This window comes from Arachis hypogaea, chromosome 12, assembly GCF_003086295.3.
Source record: "Arachis hypogaea cultivar Tifrunner chromosome 12, arahy.Tifrunner.gnm2.J5K5, whole genome shotgun sequence".
NCBI lineage: Eukaryota > Viridiplantae > Streptophyta > Magnoliopsida > Fabales > Fabaceae > Arachis > Arachis hypogaea.
The window spans coordinates 106,571,672-106,597,032 of record NC_092047.1 but is presented as its reverse complement, the minus strand read 5'-3'; the positions used below and the strand labels follow the sequence as shown (position 1 = coordinate 106,597,032).

Sequence of the window (25,361 nt, the reverse complement as noted above, 5' to 3'; positions counted from 1 at the left end):
AAATCGTAAATAATGAGAAAAGGACAATGTTTAGTTCATCAGTACAATTTCCCACACCACCTGAAATTAAATGCTCCAATGGACTCGGAAAAAGAAAAAACGAGAAACCAATGCAAATTTCACAAATTGCTAGGGTCATATCCTCTTATGTATAAATAAATTTAAAATATGATTTGATGTAACCATATATAGATTTATTAGAATTTATTTGATCCCATAAAAATACATAATTATTAGGTAATGTAAAATTTACACATGAATCAAAGGAGTGTGCTTTTCCAATAAGCAAACAATGAAAATATAACATCAATCTCCCACAAAACACATGGAATTAAATAAAGTACAATTCAATAATGGTTGACATAAACATTGTACTCAACAATAGCATCATTAGTCTTGAGATTCACCGAATAAGTGTTCAGCTGAACATAACCCCTAGCAAACCTAAAGAATCCACTTCCACCAATCACAGGCATCTCTCTTACCTTGTTGAAAATAGGGTTTCTCCCCAAGACGGTAATGGAGCTCCCATTATACTTTCCATCAACAAAAGCAAAGTTCATGGCCATAAGAAGGTCAGCTTCGGTTTGACTCGTCGAGGAATAAAACCCTTGAGCCCTCCCAACAAGCTTGGAGCTCAAGTTAGGCCCCAGAGTCAAAGGGTTGTCCAGCATACGGGTCAAACCGAAAAAGGTGGTAGTGTTAATCTTATTTGTGGCTGCAATAACTTCAATTGAAGTAGGATTTTTGCCACTTACAATGTCATGCCAATAGAATTTGAGGTGTGAAACCTTCTCTTCTTTGTTGAGGCCGAGGAGGCTCCGGTCGATGGAGCGAACGAAATCATCGGCTCCGGTGAGAGAGTGGCATGAGTAGAGGAGAATGGTGATGAACAAGAAGAAATGTGTGGTGGTCATGGTTTTGGTTTTGGTGGTGGTTGGGAATAATGAGAAGAAAGATGCAAACTAAACTACTAATTAAGAGTTAATGGCTTCAACAACAATGTATGAGTTGAATGGAGTGGAAAGAGAGGGTGTATGTGAGGGATTTATAAGGGAAAATAATTGTGGTCTAAACATAAATTATTGTCTTAACAAAGGTGCATTCACCTACCAAAAGGGGAAAAAAAACTAAAATGAAAAGCGTATATATATGGTTAACCATTTTTCATGTTTTTGGATTTTTTTTTTTGTTTAAACATGGAAAGAAACAATATATCCGAGGAGATGATTTGTTGGAGATCAACACAAGGCTCAGACCAAATAACATGATTAGAGTTACTCTTGACACCATATTTAGCCATCAAATTCGCAGCTCTATTTATTTCTCGAGACACCCACTCAACGTGAACAAGCCAAGGACGAGATAAAAGTTCTTGAATCTTGTGAATCAAATCTGTTATTTCAGATGAATACCTACTTGTAAGCTCATGCATGATGGACAGAATGTCAAGGCAATCTGTTTCACATATAATATCCCTCAAACTGCAATTTCAAACTAAAACTAGTCCTCTTCAAGTAGCAAATAATTCACATCTAATGATAGATCAGGAGAGAATGCTTCCAGAGCAGTCCGAGATTCATGTTTTTGGATTTAATATTTTAAGTCAATGGTTTAGTTAGATAATATTCATTCTTTTATAAAATAATGATTTTAAAACTCAAATTATTAATATCTTGAACACTTGAACAACATAACTATTTCTTATAAAAAGTTAATTAAATGAAGCATAGCTAGACATTAAAATAAAATATTATCTAAAATTCATGGACTACATCTTGTTTGGAATCTCGAGGAAAAAATTATATCTTTACTCAACTCACATGCAATGTGCTATATATATATAGTTCAAGAATTAAATAAACTAACCAAACACATTATATTGCATATTCTACAACTTCAGTTCGAAAAATCTAAAGTTATATATCATCACAGCCATACAAGCCAAGATATTTATGGCAAGTATATATGGCTAGAATTTCCTCTGCCACAAGCTTAAGTTATAACATGCATTGGATGGAGTAGCATAGAGCTCTATGTCTTAGAGTGAAATTAATTAAGACGACACTGTAACAAACTCAAAGTGCATATGATGAGAAAATAGAAAAAGCGATATTCTAACAAACTCAAGGTGAATACGATGAGAAAAAAACAAATTTAAAAACAACTGGAAAGAGTGGACTTTTGTTCATTTATATTTAGACAAAAATTAGAAAGAGTGGACTTTTATTTATTTATATTTATACAAAAAAATTGGGTGGGAATTCTTTATATTATGTAATGCAAAATTTTGTTGGCTAGGAGTGGCGGCTAATCCTTCACGTTTTCTAGGTCCATTTAAGGGAGGCAAATACTCCTATTAAGAGTGTTTAAGCTATATATGTCTGCAACGAGAATGTTTACTTTCATTTCTTTGTTTCCTTATGCTCTTGGTATTACGAACTCTTTTATCCTTTATAGTAATAATAAATTTTTATTATATCTTCTGTAAACTTTTTTATTTTCCTTTTAAACTATTTTTATTCCCATATCATAAGCACCATCGTTATGTGATTTATATCAGCTACAAAAGAGGGAGATGCATGCCATCAATGCTGCATCCGGTGCAACCACAGGCCTAAAATTAGAAGCTCTTCCCATAATAGATTGAGGATTTAGAGTTGATCCTCTACAGCTTGCTACCATAACCTCAAACTTGGCATACAATTAGTCACTCTCATCTCAGAAAAATTTTTATGACAATGAAACAAAATTTGCAAATCTTCATTATTTCCTATCACAAAAGAATTATACTTCATAAAATTTGTCTCGAGAACAGCAGGAATTGTAAAACAATTTTTTCACACGTTTGATTCCATATACTCCAAGTTTTTGTAGTATGCTATTTTGCAATTTTGCAAAATTAGTTGATGAACAAATGAAGACATTAATATGATCTTTACAGATTTTTTTATTTTTTTTTTAATTTCTTCTTGTAATATGCTATATTTATAGGTCCATATTCTCTAAAAAAAATCTATGCAACCTATGGGGTTTTATGATGAGTGGCTATGGTTCTTATTGAAAGCTATCAGATTGCACACTAGAGAGCTTGAGATTAGATATAAAACCAAAGAGTTGAGTTCAAAATCAATGCGAGAGTGAAAGAGATGATTGTATTAGTTAGTTCAATCAATTACATGAGTGTGCACTACAAGAGAAGCGGATACTAGGGACATTTTTGTTTTTGAATATCAGCGGTTTAAAAACCACCGTCCTTTAGGGCGTGGTAATTGGTTTTTGCAGTGATTTCTAACAACCATTGGTATAACTACCGCTATTCAGATATTTTGTGTCGAATTGATTTTTGTTGGTTATGAACTATGGCTTTATGCCCAAACACAATTTTCTTGTTCTTTTGTGATGGTCACTAATCGGTGCTATTTGGTGCTGTAAATTTTTGTAGAATTTTATTTTCGGCGGTTATTAACTACTGTTATATTAAAATCTGTACAATTTTTTAAATTTATTTTTGTCAGTTATAAACTGCCGCTATTTGTTACTGTTATTTTTTTAAATTGAATATATTAATTTGTTTTTCTTTAAATATTCTGGGAATATTTTTTTGGGATTATTTTTTAATTTTAAAATGTTATCAATTTTCTCTATAAATCTAAATTGAGGGTGAGAACTCATAAAAATTTAACTGCGAAATAAACTAATATATTTATATTACTATCAATCTCTAATTAATAAAGTTGCATAGTCAACTTAAAAAAATATATACTTCAAATAAAATAACATCAAATCCTAATTTCTATTTTCCCTATGTTCATTCAAAGAATTCATCAGTGCAGTAATGTCTAATGGCAACTCCCCACCTTGCTGTTGAATTAGATAACTTAGAACACTCTATTGCCTGCCTCTTTATCTTTTCTGTTGCTACATCATTATCCACTGCCTTCCTTTTTAATTTCTCTGCTGCTACTTCATCCTCCACTGTCTTCGCTTTTAATTTCTCGGCTGTCACCTCTTACTGTAGTTCAAACAGCACCCTTTGGACCTACTCTGTTTGAGCTCCATTCATCGGCGGATGCAAACTCGGATGAAAGAGTTGACTTGGAGTCGGTCTGAAACCCACGCCATACACTCTACCCAAGTGCTCTTTTTCGAGAGTTTGGACAAGGGAATCATTTTCAGACAATATTCTAGTGGATTTGTCACGCTACTCAATCTCCACAATTTTTTTTCTACAAACGTAAATAAGCATACTTAAACAAATACAGGCTAGTGCAAATTCAACACAATTTTATAATTAAAACCAACGAGAAACAACATAAAGGATCCCCACGTAGTACTTACACCAATGCCCCGAGCTTCTTATTGTATATAGGAGCCATGCATCACGTCGTTTGTGCACTAAGTTTCATAATTCTCCTCTACCAACTTTCTTCCTTTGTAGTTCTGACTATAACAATATAGTTTATACCATAATCGTATTCCACCCAAATAAAGAAGATACAGTCTAAAATACAGTTCAAAATGAATTCAAATGTAAATTACCTCTTCTTCTCTTCGCCTCGCCAAGCTTTTAGAGCTTCTAGTGTGAGTGTATTGTTGTTTCGATCGATTCACAGCATTTTTCCTACATTTCTCTTATTATGCCATCAAAAGTAAGAGTGATTAGACACCGAATTCGTCCATATTGATGTAACATAAATAGTATTAGTTCTTTACGAATACAAAATAGGTTACCTATGTGTCAGGGTCATTGTGATAATCAAGGAACCATCTCCAATGCTCTTTATCAATTCCCGCTGGGCATCCCTCAAGATTTTGCTCAAACGTCCTCGTTGATTTGTAATAATTGTGATACAACCCATTCCTTATATCCTTCCAAGACTTCCCTATACTTTTCAAAATTGTACTCTTGATACTTCCACCTTTATCTTCATCAAAGTAGAACATTTTTTGCAATGATAAGTTCGAGTTATTAGTAATTGTTAAAGGAAAGAATTGATTTAATTCAACAATGCTATGAATTTTTACCTTTATTCAATCATTATAAACCCTGTCTTTACCAGACACCTTTTTTCAACTTTTCTCACAGATAGAAAATTTATTATAATCATCACCTAGCAATTCAAGAACGCCACTCAATAGACCAGCTTCATCTCCAATTGGTTGCAGTTCCCTGTTAAACCTCATATGATCTTTCTACCATTATTAGGATACTCCATAGCTTCCTTCACACTTAATCTTTCTTGCTTGATTATGCCATTCGAATCTATAAAAATAGAACCTTATTTATGTAGTCATTGTGGCCAAGATGCGAGAAAAATAAAAATAATAGAGTATAATCATTTTGAATATATAGAGGTTCAAGATTTGTTGCCGATGACATCAACATTCCAAAACTCAGTAATCTTGCATTCTTTGCGTCTTTCAGCATCAGAAGCAGCAAATAGGTTGTTAATGTGTTGTTCAAATGAATCTACTTCGTTTGCCTCTGGGTCCAAGTCTTCATCGCCTTATTCTGAGGTTTGTACACTATTGGTGCAAGTCTGTGTATCAAGTCTTGGTTCGTTCCGGAGCAGACGGAATGGGCAGAAAAATGCCACTGCAGGGACACCACAATAACTGGACGGAAAAATTAGACAGTTATCATGATGGGATGATGAAAATGCAGGAGCTCCCGTTGGCTACTAACATGGTGTTTCAATTCTTGATTTTTTCGTGAAACGAGGCTTTTCTAAGCATCTTAAATTCCTAGTATAAAAAATGCACACAATAAATTAGAAAATATAGGAAAGTAATTAAGCGTATATCAATATTTTAACAAGATTGAATTGAAAAGTGCACAAACATGGCACACGAATTAAGATGTTGAGTGTATATGTCAATCAATATATAAGTACAGAAAAAAAGTATGGAGGGCATTTGAGCAAGCAAACTTCTAACTAACTATCATTGAAAATTTCACATACAGCGGCACAGGCCCAACAAAATATCCTGCCAATAATATTATTGTTGAGTACATAAAAAGACACATAAGTCTCGTGTATAAAAAACCCAAATGAAGAAGTTATATCACTTTAATCAAACATTTTCAAAAAACCAACTGATGGCAACCTATTTAACAATTTCTAATAAACATAAGTAATTATAGACTAACAATAACTCTTTCCTATTCACAATGAAAAATTGGGTGCAAAGAAGGAAAAGAGATTGAAGAACAACTTGAATTCTAAGTCATATTTTTATTCTTGAAGTCTACAAATAGACTACAATCTTAAATATGCTATAAGTCCATTACAATCTATATGAAGGAGAAAAAGTACAGAAAAAGAAAAGAAGAGTACTGAAGCTAAATTAATAGTCTTACTGAGTTTAACTTTCTCACTAATCAAGTAATCAACAACCATATTCATCACATCAGCAATAAAATTTTAGGATAAGAAAATTTTTTCAATAATTTCTATTAATCAAATAATCAACAACAAAACCTACTTCAGAATACAAAATTAATGCACTTAATTTATAAAGTATGTAAATTCTATGCGTGTCTTTTAGTTAATTCATGTTATCTGAAAAATATTAAAGTAATGATAAAAGACAACATTTCTTTAAGCAATTTCACTAAATGGGGTATATATATTTATATCTTTATACCATAATTACATAAGGAAAAATTAAAACTAGAAAAACCTTGGCTGCAAGAGAATCTTGCTTGGCAACGATACATGTAAGAAATGTCTCTAGAAAAACCTATGTAATAATGAGCAAAAATAACTAAGAAAATAAAGTTTAGTCCCTTAGATCTTGTCTCCCAACTGTTTCAAGTTACAAAATACTAATTAGTCCAAAATATACCTTTAGTATAGTTTGACTATAAAATTTCCAGGTTCCAAATCCTAGAAATCAAATTCAGCAACCCAAACCTATACCATCATCAACCAAGAAAACAAATCTTAACATTCAAGTATACTCAACCTCTTATCCTCATTTATTATCCTAAAACTCAGATTTACAAAATCAAAATTCAATCATTAACAATAAAGTGAGAGCAATGTGAAAAAACGAACCAATGACAAGAGCGAGGCCACGATAGATCAGAGTATCTTTTCTAGATCTCTAACATGGAAAGAATTGATGCTTGGTGATTAAACGTTTCTGCCCTTAGATTCTTATTTTGGAAGAGCATGAAAAAATTCAGTGGTGCTAGTAACTTCAGTGACTGTACTATGCTCATAATTGGTTTATTAGCAAAATCCTTTCTTCAAAGGTTGGTTAGAACGAATATCTAATTTCATTATTTTATTCTAGCAATAATAATAATATTCTATCAAGATAAACAAAACACAAAAGAGATCGAGAATTTGATGCAGCATATTAAAAATAAGATCATGATAATAAGATTATTTGATGGTGCGTGTATGTTAATCAATAGGAACTACATTTGGTATAAATGAATTTTTCCCTTTTAATTTTTTTGTTGGCTGTGTACGGTATCTCTCAACCCGATAAGTCAAGGACTAATCCGTCGCGGATCTGAACTCCATTTAAGAGTCTGCCACTGGCCAATGGGTTGCTGCATGCATAAGGCGGGATTCGAACCCCCCGACATTTGCTTAAGCGGACGAGTGAGATGACCACTCGACCAACCCAAGTTGGTTTTTAATTTGTCATGCATTATTATGTAATATAAATCTAATTATACAAACGTACTACACTATGACAATTAAAGCAATCTTTGGGTCTCACGATACAAATTAACTTTCCTTATAACACCTTTAAACGCTAACCACCTATTACTCTTTTATATTCTTCTCATTCTCAAAGAAATCCTCCCTCCATACACACAAAAAGTCTCCAGAGTTGCCAACAGACTCCACACCACCCCAAGAAAAATTATTTCCTCCCCAAACACTCCCAGCCAACCTTCTTGACAGACACTCCTTTTTTGTTTTCACCAAACTAACAAAATCTAATATATTTTTGCATCTCAATCTCTTCACAATCTCAACCTTTCCTTTATGAGTAATATTCTGAATACAATGACATCCAACAATGGCTTTGTATACCAACATAAAACTCAAGAATGGTTCTTGAACCCATCTAATTCACAAACTAACTTCTTTTAGCTTAACTTCCTTAACATGTTTCATCCATTTTTTTAGTTCTATTTTTTGGCTCTGTTTTGTTTTCTTTTATGTTTTTTTTTTCTTTCTCTTCCCTTAATCATGTACATGAATTCAAAGGAAGTTAAAATAATAAAATCCATAAGTACCCAAAATAAGGAATTGATAATATGGAATCCATGATGTTATTTCCAACAATGCATAACACTTCAGAATGAATCCAAATTGAAAAAATCTTATTCTGCCCTAAATTGAGAAAGTAAAGGCAAAAGCAACGAAAAATACATGTACCAGATAAGAAAGATCCATAATGGAGGTGCAGTGCATTGCAGCTGTAGGTCTTCACAACGGTACTAGTGTATCTTGCTGGACTGGATTTTACTTCTTCCCCTTTTGCCCTATGTTCTTGGCAAGAACAAAAACAAAACAAAAGAATAAATTGAACCCAAATCAAGAAGAAAAAAATTAATCTGAACCAAATTGAAAAGTAAAACCAAAAAGAAAACTAAACCAAATTGAAAGAGGGCTTAGCAAACCTAAGAACGGGACCAGTCACTACAAGAAAAACGTTGAACACCGTCGGATTTACCATCGGATTTAGCGTCGGATGTTAGCGATGGGTTTACCGGCGGATTTGGAAAGTTACCGTTGGATTATATTTTTCGACGATAAATTTGCTAGTAATATTTGGAGGGAAAACAAGAAAAATTGGCGCCGAGATGACCGTTGGATTTATCTACCGATAAAACTTAATTGATGGAACGCTGCGTTTTGGTCATACACAATGTATTAAATCCGACGGTAAACCTGATCTAAATTCAAAATGTGCGGCCCTCTCCCCTCACTTTCGAGAACACTCTTATATCTCCCCCATTCTCCTCTCTCTTCTCTCTCCCCTGCAACTACCTCCGTTAGCCCCTCCGGCCACCCTCCGCCAGCGCTACCCACCTCCATTCTCCTCCAAAGTCTGCATCAAGTCACCTGTATCATGTTTCGTTGCCTCAAACGGGATTGCTCCCTCTGTCTCCTCCATCGTCCAGATAGGTTGCCCTCATCCCTCTCCCTATTCCATCTTGTTTTTATTTTTTTTAAATAAAAAACCTACACCCTTTTTGCCCTCTCCGACGGTGCGTCCCCTTCCTTTCTTAGAGCTTGAAGCTGCGAGTTCCTTGGTCTGCCACTCTGCGAGCTCTGACGCCGCCTTGTCATCGTCTTCTGCCTCTCGTCGGCCATCCACTACTAGAAAACTAGTTATTACAGACGGATATTTCCGACGGATTTTATCCCACTGAAATACAGAGGGAATTTCAGAGGGATTTTTTGTCGGAAAACAAAAAAAATGAATTAGCATAAATTACAGACGGAAAAAAGAATCCGTCGATAATTCCGTCGGAAAAATTAATTTTTTTTCCGTAAGAAATGATTACAGACGGAAAATCTGTCTATAATTAAATAGACAAAACGCTGCGTTTTATTAAATGATTACAGACGGAAAATCCGTCTGTAATTTAAAATTTTCCGTCTGAAAATTTTAACTTTACCTAATCTATCCCCTCTCTCCCGAAATCCATTCACAAATAAACAGCTGCCAACGCCCGAAATCCATTCTCTCCGTCGCACGAGCTGCTTCCGCCGCTGCCGGTTCCGCCGCCGCTGGCATCGCACGATCTCTCTCTGTCATCCCTTGCGTCACACGAGCTCCCTCTGTCGCCGCTCTCGTCGCGTCTACTCCCATCGTCGCAGAGCTCTCTCCGCCGCCGCTCTCATCACGTCTGCTCCCTCTGGCGCCTCTTCCATCTAATCTCAACAACTTGCTCTCTCGGTTCTTCTCGTAACCATCACGAATTTCAGGTATATATATCCTGATTTTTTGATTCTGTTCTTCGTGATAAACCTTAGGGCTCAATTTTTCTGCGCCAGTTTTAGCTAGGTTTATCATACTCTGCTTTTGTGCTTCGTGAATCTATGGGTTTACTCTGATTTTGATGAATTTTTTCTGCATTCGGAAGCTTTTTTGACCTAAATGCAATATTTTGTGTGATTCATGTGATTCATGTGATACTAGTGTGTAACTTTATTATATAATTGTTGATTGACAGAGTTGTTGAATATCCACTGGGGAAGAATATATGAAATAGCATCTGTTTAGTTGATTCGAATGCAAATGTTAATGCCAGTGCTGCCATGTCTTCCAATCAATCATCTTCTGGGTCTGCTGGTGTTAAGGAGAATGCAAGCGAGGTGGTGATTGTGGATGATGATAAAGAGGAAGGAGAGTTGGAGGAGGGTGAGATTGATGATGATGGCGCTGACCCTGAAGCATCAGTAACAGAGAGGGTTCAGAGTGTTGCTGAATGTGGTGTAGTTGCTTCAGATACTGATTCCACATCTCATAAGCTCAGTGTTAGGGAGGTTCTGGAGGGTGTTACAGTTGCTAATGTGGAAGAGTAGGTGAAGAACTGTTGATGGGTTTTTGTTTGTTTCAACTAATTTGCTGACATTGGAGTTTATTCTCACTGAATCAATTTTGTTTTATTTGTGGCTATTTGTTCTTGTAGATCGTTTGAGGGGACTTGCTCTACTCATGGTGCCATCAGAAATGATTTCACTGACTTGACGTAAGCTTACATTGCATTGCTTTTCAATCTGCTCTCTTTACATTAGTTTCGGAACTTTGCACGGAACCTGTTTGTGATAATGCTCTTTTGTATTTGTTACTGAAATTCTTAATTGCTATTTATCATTTGATAATTAAGTTAAAAGCTGCACTGGCATTGATATTGATTTTATCATTGTATGGTTCTGAAGCCTCATGATTGATTTTTGGTTGTTTTAGCTCCCCTCATACTTGGTATCCACAGGCCAGAAGGAAACATCGTAGGATTATCCTGCATGTTGGTCCCACAAATAGTGATAAAACGCATCAGGCTTTGAAACAAACTATCTTTTTAAGGATTTGCATCACTGCACTGATAACTTGTTTCAATTACCAACGGAACAACAAGAATGAGTTTGACACAATTATACATGATTGTAGTTAATCAGTTTCTTGTTATTCTAGACAATATATATTATATGTGTGTGAGAGATAGTGAAAAACTCTTACGAAACAGTAATTTTTAGTACTTTTTGTCATCATTTAATAAACATAAATATATTTGTTCACCATAATAATATGAGTATGTCTTCAGGACAGTTTTCCAATTCACGCAGCATGGATTCCAAGGACTTGCTTTTTGTTTCAAAACTAGGATCTCCAGCAGTGAAGATGTTTCTAAATCCTATGTAACTTGATCTGATTTATGCAGGAGATTTCTTCATTAGTAAAACACGATTTTGGGTTCATTTCCCTCATTTCTGTATGTTCATTGAAAGGACAGATTAGGGTGACAGAGATTAGAATAAATAACTTAATAAATTATAACATCTTCCATTTTGATTCATCAGGTATCCAACTGAGCTGTCTAGAAGAGCCAAAATTAACTCAGTAATGGATTGGCAACATTCTAATTTACGAAATGGAGCAGGTAGATACATTCTAATTTCAATTTTGAACTCCTTTAAGTAATTTGACTAGCCATGAGCAGTTGATTTTTTTTCTATAGACTTGTATGCTAGTTAGCGATTAATTACTAGAAATGTCAAAGTAATAAATTTGTGGCATATTGTGGGCTTTGTTCTATATGCAAATCAGGAAGAAATAGTCTCTCCTCCCTGGTAGGTCTGTCCTTTTCATGGGTGGCATTATCTTCAAGGTCTAGTGACTCTTTGAAGTTTGGCACTACCATCAGTGGCAGGTCTAGTGTCAATTGCAAATGGTTGCACCGGAGATGATCAAGCATGCAAATCAATGGTGCCACATAATGGTAGCAGGTATTGGTTGCTATCTTCACTTCAGTTTTATTGCTCAGAGTTATAATATGCTCTCTTCCTTAACATGTAGTTATTCGACTTGATTCTTGTAGTGTAGAACATTATGACGTATTTGACTTATTCTCCAAAGGGACTAGATGGGGAATGTTTTCATGAGCAAATGATATTTGTTGAGCAAGGAATTGAGCTTGTTTTATTGCAGGTTTTCATACTTTCCTAAAAAATTGAAATTATGCTGCACTCATTCCATCGCTTAATGACCTGGTCCACCTTTACCACCTGGACCCTGAGGTCTGTGTTCTCATTCTATATACTTTTGTCTTGTAAACTTAGGGCATGATTTCATGATAACTACTGCTTGATTTTATCACGAAAACTGTTTATATCCCTTCACTTGCAACATTTATTAATTTATTATGCTTGAACTTGTTTATTTTTTATTGCTTGTTGTTTTCCTGGACATAGGTTGCTTTCTTGATATATCGCCCTGTGATGAGACTTCTCAAGTCTCAGAGGAGTCCTGATGTTTGCTGGCCATTGAATAGATAATCTTGGAAAGTATAACATCTTGATTCTTGCATGCATGAAAACAAAACGGGTCTTTCAAAAATATCTTACCATTCTTATCTGTGAGCAATACTTTGGCTGATCATATATACTTAATGCCATCACATTTCTATGGACAATTGATTTTTAATCTGTAGGGTAGTCAAGCTTATATACTGGACGACATTATCGACCATGTTAAATATTTGCAGCTTCAATTAAAGGTACCTATTAACTCTGGATCGTCTCAATTTTCTCAGCCTCAATCATTCTCATACATATATAACAGTTTTGCTTATAATTATTATTGTACTATCATATCAAATGCATTAACATGATGTCAGAATGAACAAACTAGAAGTTTGGCTGCATGTGAACACAAAATGAGGTTCAGTGATTTCTTTCCCCTTGAAAGAATTATCCTTCATTTAGGAAAAATAATAAATTGGAGCCATACCATCAGACCAAAGTGGAGAACATTAAATTAAAGCAAAGGACCATTTTGCAGTGTTTACTAACAGCGGGTTTGGTCAAGTATATAGACTTAACTTGATTTGTCAACTTGCAAATTAAAAGATAGCATATGTTCCTTACAGGAACTAAGTGGAAGTAGACTACAAGCTGAATCAACTGCTATACCACTGGTTTTCCATGAGGTATATGTCTTGTCCTTAACCTTAGAAGATAATAATGTACACAAAATCATTATGAATTCATGTGCTAGCCCAAATTCTGCCCCATAGAAATATCAAATATCTGCCCCTCCAGAGTGCCAAATTCACGGACTGAATATCTTGTTTTGTTTGATTAGCAGGGTTATGGGCATTATATTGACCAGCAGAAGCTGAATGAACCACTTGAAGAGATGATGGGGAAACTTCTTGAAGAGAATCCTGCATCTGCCAGTCAGCTGCTGGAGAACAATGGTCTTGTCCTGCTGCCTATGGAGTTGGTTCAAGACTTGTACCAATCCATGCAAATCTTCGGCAACAGCAATGCACTTGTCTGAGTTCGACTTGTCCAGCCGGCATGCACCGTAAATATCAGAGACAATTTGACAACTTTAGTAGCTTACTAGCTCTAGGTATTAGTATATGATCATCATTTGAATTGAAGCCTAGCTTATCTGGAAAAACCAATTAACCATGGCTTTTAATTTCTAAACTCATTTAAAATTCTCTATTGTTCATGCTATTTTTTGTTCCCAATGCAGGGATCTGTTTCAGTTAGTATGTCTCTCTTCTAAACTCATTTAAAATTCTCCAATTTTTCTTGAAGGTGGTTGTAGGAGAGATCAAGCACTCCCAAGCTGCTCATGTCACCAACTCGTGGAGGGACTTCTCCAGTGAATTGATTGTGGGAAAGATCAAGTGCTTCTAATTTCAATAGATTCCCAAGAGAAGCTGAGATTTCACCTGAGAGATTGTTGTAACTGAGGTCTAAACTGATATGGAGATTTTTGGCGTTTTCCAATTTCTGTTTTAGTATGGAGAATAACACAGCTTTTAGTATGGTTGATAGTTTTAGTATGGTTGAAAAATACATTGAGAATTATAGTTGATGTATCAATACATTTTCTTTATGTTTTGAATTATATTGACTTGCTTGTTTATTATAGTACTTTAAATTTATATTTATTTTGTATGAAAATAAGTTTATTTTGCAATGAAAAAATCTAAAAAAAATTCTATTTTACCTTACTGACGGATTTACAAACGGATTTTCTGTCTGTAATCAGAGTGTGAGATGATTTTCCAAGGTTTAAATTATAGACGGAAAATCTGTCGGAAAATCCGTCTGTAATTACAGACGGAAAATCCGTCTGTAAATCTGTCTATAATTACAGACAGAAAATCCGTCGGAAAATCCGTCTGTAATTACAGACGAAAAATCCGTCAGAAAGTTCGTCGCCTTCAGAAAATGGATGGAGAATTTACAGAGGAAAAATCCGTCGGTAACTGGTAAAAATCTGTCTGTAATTTTCTAACGGAAAAAAAATTCGTCGGTAAATAATTTCCGACGGGGCTTTTACAGAAGGACAAAATCCGTCGGTAATTTTGTCGGTAACCAAAAATTCGTCTGTAATAAAGACTAAATCTGTCTGTAAATCTGTCTGTATTAATCCATTTTCTAGTTGTGATCACTTTCAGCCTCTGTTAGTTATTTTTCTTGTTGCTGATTCTTCTTGTTAATTGTTATGTTGTTGTAGCATAGATGTTCAGTACTTGTAGTTATTGTTCTTGATTACTTTAATTTTTTGCTAATAATTGTTCAGTTCTCATAGTTATTGCTGTTATGGTTCTTGTTGATTTGTTAGTGATTATTGCTGTTGATGTCATTGTTCTTGTTGATTTGTTAAATTTTTTTGCTAATAATTATTCAGTTCTTGCTAATAATTCTTTTGCTAATTTTTTGTTAGGTGTTATTAAATTTTTTGCTATGTAGTTACTAAATTTATTTGCCTAGCTGTTATTGTTATTGTTCTTGCTACCTACTTATTGTTCTAGCTGTTATTTATTTGCATACTAATTGTTGCCTACTTATTAATCTTGTTTGGATATTTCTTTTGTTATTTGACTTATGCGGACTTGGATGAGATTATATAAAACTTTGGTTGATGTAGAATTTTTAATTTGGATGAGATTTTAAGGTTTATATTAGAATATAATTATGTTTTGTGTGTTTATTTATATTTTATTATAATTCGGTTATTCTGATTGAACTACGGTTGAACCTTTGATCCAGTAAATCAGTAGCTAGGTTGAATAATCATTCATTCTTCTAATATGATGCTAATAAATTATGTCAGCTAAAGTAATAAGATGTTACTACGACGTTTTTTGGGATTTTTCGATGGCGAGTTGATGAGATCTGATGCAAAACCTTGCTAAAGTAATTGCTGTTTTAACATTCAAATGAGTAATGCTTGCTTATTATGAAATGTGAAGGTATCTCTGGTGTAAGTCACTAATTTAAGTCATATGCACTTATAGTTGCAATTTTGATTTTTCTAAGGTAGAATGAAAATGAATTAGCAATAATTTGCACACTCTATTATGAAGTATAAAAGTCATGTATGAAACAATTTTGAATGTTTGGTGCAATAAACATTAAACATGTTCTTGTGTATCATTAGATTGTATAATGTAATGTCTTGTTGATGTTTTTAACAACTTGCTGAAAATATTTCAAGTTTCATTTTGATGTATAATCTTGAATTGCTAGTTATGATAATTTTTCTAATAGAATGCTTAGTGATAAGAACATAACATGACCTGAAAGTTAATATAATTGTTTTTGGTATATACGAGTTATACTTCCTTTGTCATAGACTTGGAGTTCATATGCACTACAAAAAATTTGGTCTTTACCGACAAATTTTTAGCGGTCATATTAATATAGCCATAATTTTTCTTGTTAAATGACCTTTTTTACGGCAAATAAATAATTGCCTTTAATACTTCATTTGTAACGGCAATTACATCAATGGCCACTAAATAATTATTAACTTTGTAATTCTTTTTCTTTTAATCTTTTTTAATTATGAAGAATATCCTTTTTCACAGCTGAGGCTATTTTCTTATCTCTCTCATTTCTCACATTTCACCCCTCTTTACTTTGTCACTTCCTCCACCTCACTTTGCTGTCGCAACCTCTTCACTTCGCTGTCGCCTCCATCTCCTCCTCTTCCTCACACTAAGTTCTACACCGAACGGCTCAAGTGACATTCTTCACTACCACCTCATCCTCAAGTTCATGCCCACAGTCTCTGTCGTTGGCTTGTAGCCTCATACGGTGGTTTCTATCGTCGCCTCTGCCATACATTATGATCTCTAGTTTCAGTTCGCACCTCAGTAACATTTTCATCCTTCTTTTGTTCAATTTTGATTCCTTATTTGAGAAATTCTCATTTTCTAGGGTTTATGTGATTCATGCTAATTAATCCATTCTTACATATCATCATGCACTGGTTTTTATGGTCCAGCAGAAATTAATTTGAAATTTGGATTTGCTAGTCTGAGGCTGGCTTTAGGCTCAATGACTTTGCTGATCCGTTCGAATTTTATAGACCCTTGAGAGTTGTGAATCCAAGACCATATATGACTTATTTGCAGGTTTATATGCAACATCCCGATATAATTCTTCATATAATTTAATCTTTTGAAGTTCAGCTCTTTCATGTCACTCTCTATATATTTATCAAACAGGCTCGGGGATGTAATCTGGTTGCTTCAAGTCCGGAGATTCTTACACGTATTTTTATGGTAACTGGTGCGATGATGAATATTATTACTTTCACTATTCATTGACATTAAAGTTGTTCTCTATTTGTGGTTTTCTTATTACTTATTACCCTTACACATTCAAGTTTTATTCCTTAATTTATGCCGTAGTTGCAGTGCTAGAGAATGCAGTATGTACTGTCCTTGATTTAAGTTTGGATCAATGTCGTATCTAAATATAATTGGTATTTAGATATATCGATTCTGATTCAAGGATTTATCAAAAAGCAATAGTAATAGATAAAAGGGAATTGAAGGATCAAATAAAAAAGAAAATAGATATGCCTAAATATATGGGAATCTAACAAAGCAATCAATTGTTCTTTCATTTAGTATTTGGAAGGATGTTTAGGAAGACCTGCTAAAGGATGCTTTTGGTAATTTCTCACAAGACTATAATTGTATATCTGACTTGACAAGTTCTTGTTCTGCCAACTTCTTTTGTGGTTTCTCTTGTCTCTTAACCGAAAATGTTGTTGCAGCTTTCTTTCCAAGATTTGACACAAGCAACAAGTGTAAGATATATTGAACACAAAAAAAGTTTTGGGATATTGCATATAGAGACAAGGACTTCAAAAATGCAATTGAGTATTATTCTAAGGTACTAATGCACTTGTTCACCTCTAATGATCTTAATTATAATCTTATAAACCGCAGATGCATTTAGGACAGCTCCTGTACAATATTTTCTTTTTTAAATATGACACTAGACATCCTATATTTGTCTCTCTTATGTGTTCTGTTTGAATGTTAATCTGATCTATAATATCTCTTGATGCAGATTCTGCTTTCATCTTCAATGGATAAAACTATTCACATGTGGCAGATTGGTTGTAGTCAATGTCTAAATGTTTTCCATCATACAGATTATGGTAATTTTAGAACCAACTTTTTTAATCTCATTCTTTAAGAAAGATCTTTCCAATTCTATTTAGTTTGGAACTATAATATGAACCGTTATTAGCATAACTTAGTTCAATACTTCAACTAGTATGATATTTAATTATTGTATCTCTTGTTTACATGGAAACAGTGACATGCATTCAATTCAACCATGTTGATGAAAATTACTTCATCAGTGGCTCTATAGATGGTAAAGTTCGAACATGGGGAATGCGCAAAGAGCGAGTGGTTGACTAGGCAGACATTCGAGATGTCATAACTGCTATAAGTTACCAACCAAATAGAAAGGTATGTTAATCTTATCAGTACTCAACTAAATCTTGTCAAAAAAATTTTTGATCTGTTTCTACTTGTTCTTAATATAAAAACTTACATTCAAAGGGGATTTTGAACCTTAGACTATTTATTTATGCAAGGATTTGTTGTTGGTTCCCTTACCGGCATATGTCGCTTTTATGTTGCTTCGGGTAAGTACTTATAGTTTAGAGATTGCCATGGTTTTGATCCCTGGTAAGTACTTGTAACATTATTACTATTTGCATTGCTCAACTTTAACTGAGAGACATGGCTGAGGCTCTATTACCAATTGATGAATAAAAAATCGGGACCATTTAATAGCCATCTCTTAATTAAAAGTAAAAAAGGATTGATGAATATATAGTTGTTTCCGTAGGATATTGTTTAGTTTGAAATATTAATTCATGTCTACTAAAATATATATAATAATTTACATTCTTACATGTAACGATGAAGTTCTTGATTCCTTACTCTTGACAATTGAACTTCATACACATTTAGTAAGAAGTAAGGACTAATGCTTCCAACAAGTGCCAAATTATCATTATCATTATCTTGCAACTAAGATTGTCCATTCTCCGCTAATTTTTAAAGCATGTGTGCAAATATAAATACTAAAATTCTGGGGAGCTCATTTGATATTTTGATTGACTTTATATTTGTTTTGTAATGATCCTTGTCAATATACTTCGGGTGTGCTGAATTTGAGCGTCATGACCACAGAAATTTTCTTTTGTCACTCAGTGCAATATTTAGATATAAAAAATCAATTTTATAATTTTTATTTCTTTTTAAAATTTTTTAGACATATTTTTATAATATAGGTAGTGACTAGGTGTATCATTTTTACCCTTGCTTAATTGATGATAATGTATGTGTATGTGAATCTGAATGTTGGACATTGTTTATAACTGTCTCGGTATTTTAAGTAGTACAATTTCATTAGTATGTAATATAGAACTATTTTTTTTTTCAGATTTTGGGTCGTGTAGCAATTTAAACATTTCTAATGTGCATATGCAGATGGTGGCTCTTGCATAGCAGAAGTTCTACAAGCATTGCTCTTGTTGAAGAAAGCATATGGAGACGGTATGCACAAGGTTTTGTTGTTTTGGATTTTTTGTTTGGACAATAGATCTTTGTGGTAGGTCAGATTTCAGAGAACACTAATCATAAAGTATGAATTATTAGATAAAATACTCATTAGAGAACGCTGATCATTAGCTATGTGCTAATCGTCGATGTAACATAGACTTGTAGTATTTGTGTTGTTTAAATTTATATTATGTTTTATTACGTTTCAAGAGGAATTTGTGTATAAATATTTTGAATTTAATGAAATATTTCATTTTGTAGTAATTAATTTTAGTAATTTGTATTATGTAGAATAATAATAATTGTTGGTAAAAATAATTTGAAATTAAAAAAAAAAAGACAAGTTATTTCTAAAAGAGTGAGTATAATTAAAAAAGTCTTAAGATTTTAGCGGCAATAGTAATGGCAACTAAAAGTGAATAACATTACAATTTTAGAATTATTTTTAGCAACTATATAAATTGCCGGCAAAATGGGTTTTGGCGGTAATAGTAATGGCCACTAAAAGTGAATAACATTACAATCTTAGAATTACTTTTGGTGGCCATATAAATTGCCAAAAAAATGGCCGCTAAAAATTATATACTTTTTGTGGCTATTAAAAATGTCTTTACCGGCAAATGTTATAATTGCCGCTAAAACCTTTTAGCGGCAAAGCATAAGACAGCTAATGTCTAATTGTCGGTAAATGTATTAGCGGCTATTTTTATTGCTACTAAAAATAAAATAAATGGCCGCTAAAAGTGACTTTTTAGTAGTGATGGTATAATTGATTTTGACAACATATTCTTCGACTGGATGCTTAAATCTATGTTTTTAAGTGTGAAGTAAATTATTTATCCTTGGTTCATTGTAAATGTTAAGTAAACAATTGCTCTTTTGATTTCTAATTTAATTTTGTACAATTTTTATAACTGAACTTGTTTGTGAACTTTTAACTAAAGATTATAGAAAAATTATTATAAGAAATTATAAAACTTTAAATCTTGTTAGTTTATAAATTATTAAATTTAAATATTTAAAATTATATATTAAATTTTCAAACAAATTTTATAAAAAAAATTAAAATTTAAGTTTACCGTCAGATTTATCGGAAAAAAAATATGACGGTAACAAGATCCAGAATTTTGCAATTAAAATTTCATATCCGTTGGTAATTATCGACAGACGAAAAAATCTGTCGGTAAATAATTACTGGTGAGATTTTTAGCGTCAAATTTTTTTAGTAAATCCGCCGGTAAATCCGACAGTATCCGACAACTTTCTTGTAGTGAGTATTAGAGGGAGGAGAAGCGGCTCAGCGATGGACACAACAAGGGGAAGAACGAGACAATTCGAATTGATGGAGGGGAATACCACGGTGGCAAGGATTCGCAGAGATGTGGTTCGCGCCCTTGCACAATTGAGTTCGTGTGAAAAAAGAGAAGAGAATGCACTATGTTAATGAAGCATTCATTAAATTGCTTTGCAGTGGTTGGGACGTAAAACTGCCGCTATATTATTCAGTTTTGTTACAGTCATCAAACTGCTACCACAACCACCGTTATCCCACCAATTTACGGCGATTTTGTAAACGGCTGCCAATTTTCTGTCGCCATTCTCCGCATCTGTTATAATGGTGTGTGTATATATATATATACGAACAAATTTACTTGTACAAGTGACAACTCTAACCAACTCTTAGTTATGCTATTAATTGTCCTTACTAGCTCAACTAATTTAACTTTTAACTGTCACTTGAACTCTAACTAACTCCCTATATTATATTGCCTTGTCATTTTCACTTACTAAATCATCACAAAAAAACAAAAATATGATTCAATGTAAGCTTTCTTTTTCATATATAAATTGTGGGTGGCTCAAATAATTTAGAGTCACCACACAACTTTATTGATGAATCGTGGGAGACTCTCACGATATAAATAGTCTAAATATAAATTTTACTAAATCGTGACAGGATGTGTAACGATTTATGCGTAAATTGTGAAATGTATTACTCTATAACAATTTATATAAAATGAAAATATAACCAAATTAAGATAAGAATATTCATGTAATATGTTTTTATTATTTTTTTTATTTATGTGGATTATCCTTAAAAAAGTAATAATAAATTCTGGTAATGAAAAAATAAAGAATAATACAACATATTGACCATCTAAAGATCAAGTTATTTTTTGTTGTTGTCCACGGTATCTTTTAGTCTATTAAGTTAAGAATTAATTTGTTACAGATCTGCGCTCCATTTAAGGATTTATCGCTAATCAATGAGTTGTACAAGGTAAAATTCGAACATCTGATATTTATTTAAATAGACGAATAGACTAGACCAAGTCATTTTTAGAATTTAATTTTTACTCTAGTGCCTCAAATTACAAATTTTCGCTAATAGTTCGAGGTAGTTTCATTTTCACCCGAAAAAAAAAAATCCTAGTAGCTACTTAGCAGGGTATTTATTAGCTTTTAAATTATCATTTAATTGTAGGCCAATTTATGTAGAATGTAACGTATAAGTGATAAGTAGGCAAATTTTATTTTTGGTCCTTGATTTGCCATCCAAATCTGAATTCACCTCATTATCACACATACAAAATACAAATAAAGCAATAACATGGTTAAGAGGCATTTACTAGTATTATTGTTCTTTTTGATGAACAAAGCGGCATGGTAGCTACGATTCTTATAGAAGAGAATTTTTTTAGTAGAGTATATATTTAAATAGGTTTTCGAAAAATTTTGTATTTAACGTTTTTATCTCTAAAAAAATTTTATTACATAAAGTTCTTAAACTTTACAAAAAATAAGACATATAGTTTTTTTCATTATATTTTTGAGAATTTATTTGTTTAAATAAAAACAATGAGTGATTAAGGTAAAGACTTATATGTCTTGTTTTTATAAAGTTAAAAAATTTAATATAATAAAATTTTTTTGAGAAAAAAAACGTCCAACATAAAATTTTTTAAGGACCTATTTGAATATATACTCATCTTTCTATTATCCACATGAAAATGTAGGGAGATGTTTTTAAATAAATATCCCATTATTATTATTATTATTATTATTATTATTATTATTATTATATAAGAAACTGTAACATATATACAAAAATTCATGAGAAGAGTGACATCAACAAAGTAAGAGAGAGAGAGAGAGAGCTGAAAAATTAAAATAAAATGAAAATCTTAATTTTCTTGGCAAAAGAAAAATATAGTAATAAATAATATTACATTTTGTAGAAAGGTGCTAGTAAATTATTCCGTCGAACAACATAAACCAGTTTTTAATTTATTTAAAATTAAATTTTTCTTTTAAACACGTATCTAGAAATGACTTATATTATCCGATAAAGGAAGTACATACTAACAATTATTTACATTCTTACATTAGCAACAGCAACAATAATAATAATGAATTTTTCTTATTCACTATCTATCTACTCTGATCTATATATAAAGCTAAACAATAAGATTATACATACATTATACAGTTAATGTATAATAAGATTAAACAATGCAAGAATAGTGACTATCTTTCTTAACACCATCACTACATATATTGTTCGTTCAAAGGAAAAGTCAATTAAAAGGTAAGAAATTAGATATAGGTTAAATTATATATAACTATAACATTATACATACATAAATGAAATTAATATGGATTTAATCACACCATTGATTCCTCCTCACCATTGAAGATATACATTATGTCCATAAGGGAATTGGAGGAGTTACAAAACATAGTCATTAATTTCTGACCATTTGATATAGTGCAAAATCAATGGCTACAATTCTATTTGTGATGAATTACATATTGCTTAGAATAAGATTCATTGTCCATTAGTGTTAAATTTCATTTTCTTCTCTCAAACTAACCCTTTGTTTTTCCCATTTTGGTATTTCACTCTCCTCATGAAATCAAGCACACCATTGAAAGCCTTGAGTGGTAATAGTAGTAGTAGTGTTCATCATCATGACAATGATATTATTCCATTTCTTCATCATGAGTATGGTGGTAACATGATGAATAAGGTTACTACTAGTTATAGTTTTAATAACCCTTCTATGTGTCGATTAGGGTTTCCTTTAACAGCCATAGATAGGTTCCTATGTAGCCAACAACAAAGCCAAGTCCTTCATAGGAAACACCAACAACACAATGATGATGATGTTGCAAAGAATAATAATAATGTTAGTGTTTTTGATGAAGATTTCCACACTAGGTTTTCTAATTGTTATTATGGTGGTGCTTCAAATAACCCTTATTATAAGTTTGAGTGGCCTAATTGCACTACTCAAGAAGCAAGCCTTGTTGTTGATGATGATCATGATCATCACCTCTTAGCAATTAGTAGTGCTGATCAAGAAGAGGGTTTCAATTGGCTACAAAAATTCCTCACATTTTGTCACAATAAAGAAGATGTTCAAGCTTTAGGGGAAAATCACAAAATTAGGGGAAGGAACCCTAAGAAAGGTTCTTCTATATCCTTGATCAAAGGACAATGGACTCCTGAGGAAGACAGGTTTAATTAGTAAACACAACATTTTTCTTAGCTTCTTCTTTTAATTTGTCTATGTAATTGTATTTTTTATTATGTTGACATATAAAAATTTTCTTCCTTTTTCCCCTTTTCGATTCTTCTCTTTTGCATATGATTTTTTTTTCAATCTATAGTGTATATACCCAATTTTAGTTCTACATATCTTATGTCTTATTTTGAAATATATGTCTAATATTTTTTGGGAATGGAGGTTGTCACTTCTATTTTGATAACGCCACTCAAATTTATATAAACATATAATACAAAAAAAAAATCATGTGTCAAATGACATTATAAAAAATAGAAGTCACATTATTATTTTTTTTATTTCTTTTTTCTTTTTATTTTGCTTAATTTTATATATGGATGTAGCCAATTTGAGTTTCACCCTTATGTTGATGCATGTATGGACACACTAAAGGAAATTGGAGAAGCTAGTGAAGCAACATGGTATAAGGAAGTGGTCACAAATAGCTGAGAAATTGGAGGGAAGGGTTGGGAAGCAGTGTAGAGAGAGGTGGCATAATCATCTCCGCCCTGATATCAAGGTTCCTTGTAAATTTCATGCTAATCTTTTATATATAACTAGAGTAACAAAATTGAATGATGATAGATTTCAATAATTTCTTTTACAAGATTATGAAATAAATATTTTCTTAGTTATATATGGAGCATCTAATTTGATATAGGTACAGCTAGATTCATATTTTCAAGGATCTAACTTTGTAATGTGTAGGTTGTTGTATCAATTAATTTTCCTATCTTTCCTTTCTTTGTCTCTAGTGGCATGTAACTTTCTTGGATATATATCCAATGTTTATCATTGTATAGTATTAACATTTTCATAACTTCTCATTCATTTATCTCTTTCTACTTTATGTTTTCAAATCTTGCGCGCTTGATTATATATTCTCTTATATTACAAATTTCATCCTAAACTCACGTTTGTAATTGATGATACGAATTAATTAAGGCTTTATATATCAACTTCACTGAAATCAATGTTTAATTTCCCTCCTTTCTGATCCATTGCATTGTTTAATTTCCCTCCAATATTCTCTTAACTATGTATGATATGATATGATGAGTTCATAATTAAGAATGCCCCTCTTCTTTATAAAATTCACAGAGACTGAATCAAGTATCATGGCAATATGGCATTGCAAAATTTAAATTACAATATTCAAAGTTTCTTTTAAATGTTTATATACATGTTACATGGTCTGTATTGTATATAACTTGGTATGAAATAAAAATGTATTTGATTACCATAATTATTTTCATAAATGATTTATGAGTTTATGACCACTAAATTTTTATCATCTATATAGTTACTCATTGCATTACTATTAATTAAATCTTATAATATCATCTATATTCTAACATATAACTTCTTACTTTTCTTATTATATTGTAATTATTGTTTTCATCCACACCAACATTATTTTTGTTTGCAGAAAGATGGTTGGAGTGAAGAAGAAGAGAGGATTTTGGTAGAAACTCACATGAAAATCGGGAATCGTTGGGCTGAAATCGCGAAGCGAATACCCGGACGAACCGAAAACTCGATCAAAAACCATTGGAACGCAACAAAAAGAAGACAGAACTCAAGGAGAAAGAACAAGAAGCCATCATCATCATCAACCACCTCAAATAATAATGGCAAACCACAATCTTCAATTCTTCAAGACTACATTAGAAGCA

General features: G+C 32.6%; 2 protein-coding genes across 27 annotated transcripts; one reads left to right on the top strand and one right to left on the bottom strand.

The window, feature by feature from the left end:
- Positions 1-160: 160 nt before the first annotated feature.
- LOC112728085 (dirigent protein 19) lies at positions 161-1,052 on the bottom strand. Its single transcript, XM_025778071.3, has one exon. It carries the CDS (start codon positions 915-917, stop codon positions 348-350), a length of 570 nt encoding a protein of 189 aa, XP_025633856.1. The 5' UTR covers positions 918-1,052; the 3' UTR covers positions 161-347.
- Positions 1,053-9,623: 8,571 nt separating this feature from the next.
- On the top strand, positions 9,624-14,133 carry LOC112728083 (uncharacterized). Of its 26 annotated transcripts, none has more exons than XM_072209643.1 (12): positions 9,624-9,971; positions 10,220-10,567; positions 10,679-10,738; positions 11,312-11,405; positions 11,568-11,647; positions 11,815-11,993; positions 12,196-12,284; positions 12,459-12,551; positions 12,698-12,763; positions 13,136-13,195; positions 13,354-13,575; positions 13,818-14,133. In XM_072209643.1, exons 2-5 carry the CDS (start codon positions 10,305-10,307, stop codon positions 11,577-11,579), a joined length of 429 nt encoding a protein of 142 aa, XP_072065744.1. In that variant the 5' UTR covers positions 9,624-9,971; positions 10,220-10,304; the 3' UTR covers positions 11,580-11,647; positions 11,815-11,993; positions 12,196-12,284; positions 12,459-12,551; positions 12,698-12,763; positions 13,136-13,195; positions 13,354-13,575; positions 13,818-14,133. The 26 variants fall into 26 exon arrangements, with proteins under 26 accessions (XP_072065744.1, XP_072065742.1, XP_072065743.1 ...); XM_072209641.1 differs by having other exon boundaries at positions 13,354-13,623; XM_072209642.1 differs by having other exon boundaries at positions 13,351-13,623.
- Positions 14,134-25,361: the final 11,228 nt, after the last annotated feature.